Source organism: Papaver somniferum, unplaced genomic scaffold (assembly GCF_003573695.1).
Source record: "Papaver somniferum cultivar HN1 unplaced genomic scaffold, ASM357369v1 unplaced-scaffold_10, whole genome shotgun sequence".
In the NCBI taxonomy this organism is placed as follows: Eukaryota; Viridiplantae; Streptophyta; class Magnoliopsida; order Ranunculales; family Papaveraceae; genus Papaver; species Papaver somniferum.
In genome coordinates this window covers 15,044,094-15,049,447 of record NW_020618825.1, presented here as the reverse complement: position 1 = coordinate 15,049,447, position 5,354 = coordinate 15,044,094, and the positions used below count along the sequence as shown (strand labels likewise).

General features: G+C 42.5%; 1 protein-coding gene across 1 annotated transcript; it reads left to right on the top strand.

Annotated features, from left to right (window-relative positions):
- The first annotated feature begins 673 nt into the window (after positions 1-673).
- Positions 674-4,936, top strand: LOC113326422. The gene is made up of 4 exons (XM_026574159.1): positions 674-910; positions 1,011-1,775; positions 3,869-4,237; positions 4,367-4,936. Exons 1-4 carry the CDS (start codon positions 674-676, stop codon positions 4,934-4,936), a joined length of 1,941 nt encoding a protein of 646 aa, XP_026429944.1.
- Positions 4,937-5,354: the final 418 nt, after the last annotated feature.

Here is a 5,354-nt window from a genome sequence, read left to right as displayed (position 1 = left end):
ATCCTGTACTGGGGTGCGAATAGCAGATGCCTTTGGGGTGACCCGGGGTACCCCTTAGTAATTGAGGTGCCCCTTATCCAAAGGTGAGAGTCCGAATAACACGTGTCCTCCGGGGCTTTTACCAACTTTTCGAGACGAATTTTCCAAAAAATGTTTATTTTCCAAAGGTGCCTACAAACACATAAAACACCAAAATTAGTACAAACTCGAGTGCCAACAATATATAGTATTGAGATCAAATTAAACACAAAAATGTGTCTATCATTATTCCTCTATGAATCTGCCACACGACTTGATCGAGGAGGATGGAAATCCAATTATTGGTTTCAGCGGCGAAGTTACAAAGGTGATTGGAAAAGTGAAGATTCCTATAACAGTGGCTAACAAGTCTGTTCTAGGCAATTTCCTATTGCTTGACTGTAGAGCTCCCTACAACGCGATTGTAGGACGAGACTAACTGAATGAGATCGGTGCAGTCACATCCTCGTATCATCAACGTTTGAAGTTTCTCTCCCCTAAAGGTGTCGTAAAAGTTAGGAGTGACCAGATGGCCGCCCACAAGTGTCATGAGAGTGCTATGGACGAGTACCAGAAGTCATAAGTTAGCGGGAACCAAATCATGCGAGTTGGGAAGAAATAAAAATTACAGAATCCTCTCCCTCCAGAATCATATATGGGAGAGGACACATCTGAACCCCCAACAGTTGAGAAACTGATCGAAGTCCAGATTGGAGATGAGGAGCACAAAACAACGTCCGTAGGGGCAGACCTGCCTGCACATGAACGTGATGGTTTGATTACATTGCTAAGGGAAAACGCCGATGTTTTTGCGTGGAGTTTTGCTGAGATGCCTGGGATAGATTCGAATGCAGCCTGCCATAGACTGAATATCGATGAGAAGTTCCATCCGGTTCGTCAGAAAATCAGGAATATGGCCAAAAGCAAAAAAATATGGAGTTACTGCAGAAATGGAAAAATTGTTGGAAGCAGGCTTTATTCGACCAGTGCAGTATCCTCGCTGGCTGTCAAATGTCGTACCCGTTCCAAAGAAGAATGGTAAAATTCGTGTCTGTATCGATTTTACTGATTTGAATAAAGCATGTCTGAGTGATCCATACCCGCTGCCATGGATAAGATATTTGGTGGATGCAACCTCAGGGTATGGGAGACTATCATTTATGGACGGTTTTTCAGGGTATAACCAAATGCATTTGTTCGAGGAAGATCAAGAGAATACTGCGTTTGTGACTGACAGAGGAGTTTATTGCTATACTGTAATGTCGTTGGGGATAAAGAACGCAGGGGAGACCTACCAGCATTTGGTAGACCATATGTTCAAGGATCTGATCGGGAAGTCGATGAAAGTATATATCGACGATATGGTGGTGAAATCTGAGAAAAAGGAGTCACATTTTCTTGATCTGCAGAAGACGTTTGATATAATAAGGCAATATCAAATGAAGCTCAATCCAGCAAAATGTTCGTTCGGGCTATCCTCAGGTAAGTTCCTTAGATACTTGATGACACACAGAGGAATCGAGGCGAATCCTGAGCAAATTAGAGCCATCAGAGAGATTCCATCCCCAAGAACGAAGAAGGAAGTCCAGAAGCTAGCAGGACGATTAGCATCTTTGAATCGTTTCATTTCACGCTCGTCGGATCGATTCAAACCATTCTTTGATGTTTTGAATAAACCGGTGAATTTTGGCTTTACGAATGAGTACGAGAAAGCTTTCAATGAGATCAAACAGTATTTGTCAACCCCCCCAGTTTTGGTGAGTCCAAAAACTGGATAACCGATCGGAGTTTATATGGCCGTAACGGAGAACGCTGTAAGTGAAGTATTGCTTGTTACAGATCCACATGAAAATCCTGTTTACTTCGTCAGTAAATATTTGACGGGGGCGGAAACACGATACAAGAAAATTGAGAAGATAGCACTTTCACTGTTACATGCATATGGTCAAATTTCCTGGAACGTGCTGATGATTCCAGCAGACTAGTCATATGGTCAAATTTTCTGGGGGCGTATGAAATCAAGTACGAAACCAGAACTGCTGATGTGGTTAGAAAAGACACACAAAAGACTTGCAAGTATACAAGGCCAAGTTTTAGTATAGAAAGTAAGCAAGGGATCATTCCACAGGGACTTGGGGTGTATTGAAGTTTCCTAGACTAAAGTTATCTAAACAAGTAACTAAGGGGCAGTGAGATAGTGAACCAAAGAATAACTGTGAAACAATGGCATGGAGCCAAAGGCAGTGAAGTAAAGAGCCAAAGAAACAAAGTAAAACAGTTGTGGTAACACTACTAGGGTCTTGAATCCACCTTCTTAATCCTATGCTAAGGCAATATTTATTCAAATTATGTTCTTGTTCCTTTCCAAAGAAAACTCCAAAGAATGATTTATCAGTTAATCTTCCTAACTCACCCCTAGCATAGGCTGTCTTCTTACAGCATAACCTATCATAGGCTAATTTGGTTCAATTAGCTAACTCTCATTCTTTTCTCAATTAAGCACAGTTCTTATTCTATGGTGGGATCTCAAATGGATAACTTATCAACCAACTTCACTAATTCCCCCCTAGCATAAACTGTCTTCTTACAGTACAGCTTATCACAGGTTCATTTGATCAATGTAGCTAACTAGCATCTCTAAAGCCATGAAGCATTATAAGAACAATAATATGAACTTGAATTATCTTAACATGTGATTAAGGGTTTCATCCAAACCCTAGCAGATTAATTTAGAACATGAACTAAAATTAAATTCTACAACTTGGTGCACCGGCTACTCCGGGCATACCCTCTACAACACAACATACATCCTATTTATACCCAAATTTTAGGGTTTACAATTTTCCCCCAAATTGGCAGTTGAAATTAGGGTTCGACTTTACCTAATTTGATGGCACAATCTCTCCCCCATGCGTCGACCCATTCTTCCTCTGACTCTCCTGCTCCATTCCCATGTGTCAATTGCTACTCTAGACTCGCCTAATCGATTGATTTTTCTTCTAGGGTTTCAGAGAAAGGTGAGAAGAAATATCAATCAAATAGGGGGATAGAAAGAGGGGGTGATGATGGTAGTGATGGGTTCTAGTGTTTGGGGATTTGACGGCTCGTGGAGGGGAGTGGTGGTGGTTGAGGCGACGAAGAGGGTGGAGTTGGCAGGAGCAGAGCTCGACTGCTCGAAGGAGGAAGATGAGAATTTGGGTAAGGTGCGTTTGGATGAAGGATATAGGTGTTAGGTGTTTGGGTGTTGAGCGGATGCATCAAGTCTCGATGATTCGCAAAGCTGAGCCGTGGGATGCGGAAATGATAGGTTGATCTAACGGCTACAAGTGAAGAGGATGGTATCGACCGTCAGATGCCTGATACAACGAAACTGACGGCTCAAGATGGAGTTAGGTGCTGTAGTGTTAGACAAGAGCTTCAGACTTTGATGTACTGGCGATGCTGCGACCATAGGATGCTGAGATGATCCAATCTGACGGCTAGAAAGGGAAACGGGTATGGATATAGGAAATGGATTTGGGTGAGGGTTTTGGGCCTTGGGTATGCCAAGCCCATATCTTCTTTAAGAACAATTCTTCCTCTTAAAGCCCACTTCTAGCCTTTTGGTCTTGTGCACAACATTCTTCGCGGCTTCCTTGCGTGATTCCTATCGGTTTCCACCACTTTTCTGCTCTTTTCTACTCCGCTATTCATCCAAACTTTATTCATTACCTAAAAATGCAAAATTAATTAAGAAAAATATTTATTCTTGAAAACAATGAAAATACAGAATATGGGATAAAATGTAGAATTAACGCACAAAAGATGAGTTAAATGCCAAGAAAAATATATAGAAATATGCACTTTTTAGCACTCATCAACTGCCGAAAAGGGACACGCCCTGGCTGCACTACTAGCAGATTTTCCTATGGACGATATAGAAACGGTTGCTGGCGAAGAAGAGGAGCTGTTTAAACCCACAAAGTCAGTCACTGATCAGACTTGGGGAGAGTCAGCAATGGAGGTTGATACACCTGAACCTTTATGCACAGTATTTACTGATGGGTCATCAAATGTTGGTGGATCTGGAGTTGGATGTGTCATATTTACCCCCCAAGGTTCGAGGATCGAGAAAGCAACCAGGTTGGGATTTCAAGCATCAAACAACGAAGCTGAATATGAAGCTGCAATTATCGGTTTAAAGGCTGTCAAACAGTTAAATGCGAAGAACGTGAAACTGGTAACTGATTCCATGTTAGTAGTTAACCAGTTTCTGGGAATCTACAGAGCCAAGGAAGAGAGGATGGCCCTATATTTGGATCATATGAGAGAGCTGTAAAATGAGTTCGAAAATTTCTCCATTGGGCAGCGACCGCAGTTGGAAAATAGGCACGCAGATGCTTTGGCATACCTTTCTTCCGCAGTCGAAACTGATACCACCCGTTTCGTTGTAGTAAATTTTCAAGAACTACATAGCATCTCCTACAACCACTTTGTTCTGGATCTCGAACATGCTAGTGGGGGCGAGAGGACAATTACATCATCACAAGGAGATACCGAGAACATCGACAGCAATATGGATGTTGACAGTCCAGTGATAGATGATCCAGGCAATCATGCTGAAAACGTTGCAGACTGGCGTCAGCCTTACATCCAGTATTTGACAACCGGCGAACTCCCAAAAGATGAGCATCTCGCTTCAAAAGTGAAAAAGAATGCTTGGAGATATTCGATGATCGAGGGACAGCTGTACCGCAAACCTGTGGATTTGGAGCCATTTTTGCGATGCATATTGGCAGAAGAAGGGCAACAAATATTTGCGGAGGCTCATGAAGGAATATGTGGCAGCCATTCTGGAGGATGCATTCTCGCGCACAGGATACTTACCATGGGGTATTTCTTGCTGTATATGCAGAAAGATGCTAAAGAATACGCGTAGAAATGTGTGCCATGCCAAGATCATGATCTGATTCCTAAAAGGCCCGCCAACGAATTGCATCCAGTTTTCAGTCCCTGGCCATTCTCTATGCGGGGACTGGACATCGTCGAACCACTTCCCAAAGCTCCTGGAGGCGTTAGATTCGTATTAGACAGTACTGATTATTTCACCAAATTGGTCCCAGTAGTGGCACTGATACACGTTACCAGACATGATGTGAAAAGATTCATATGGGAGAATATCGTCTGCAGATTCGGAATCCCAGACGCGATTATATAAGACAATGGGAAGCAGTTCGATTCTGGGGTGATCAAAGACTTTTGCAACAACCTGAATATTATCCACAATTTCTCATCTCCTTATTATGCTCAGAGCAACGGGAAGGAAGAAGCAACCAATCGTGTCATTATGGATAATC

Excerpts from the sequence above, each read along its gene's own strand:
- LOC113326422 (XM_026574159.1), top strand. The coding sequence starts at position 674 with ATGGGAGAGGACACATCTGAACCCCCAACAGTTGAGAAACTGATCGAA. Across the intron at positions 911-1,010 it reads TCGATGAGAAGTTCCATCCG|TATCCTCGCTGGCTGTCAAA; the intron begins GTTCGTCAGAAA and ends CGACCAGTGCAG. Across the intron at positions 1,776-3,868 it reads TGTCAACCCCCCCAGTTTTG|CACTCATCAACTGCCGAAAA; the intron begins GTGAGTCCAAAA and ends TGCACTTTTTAG.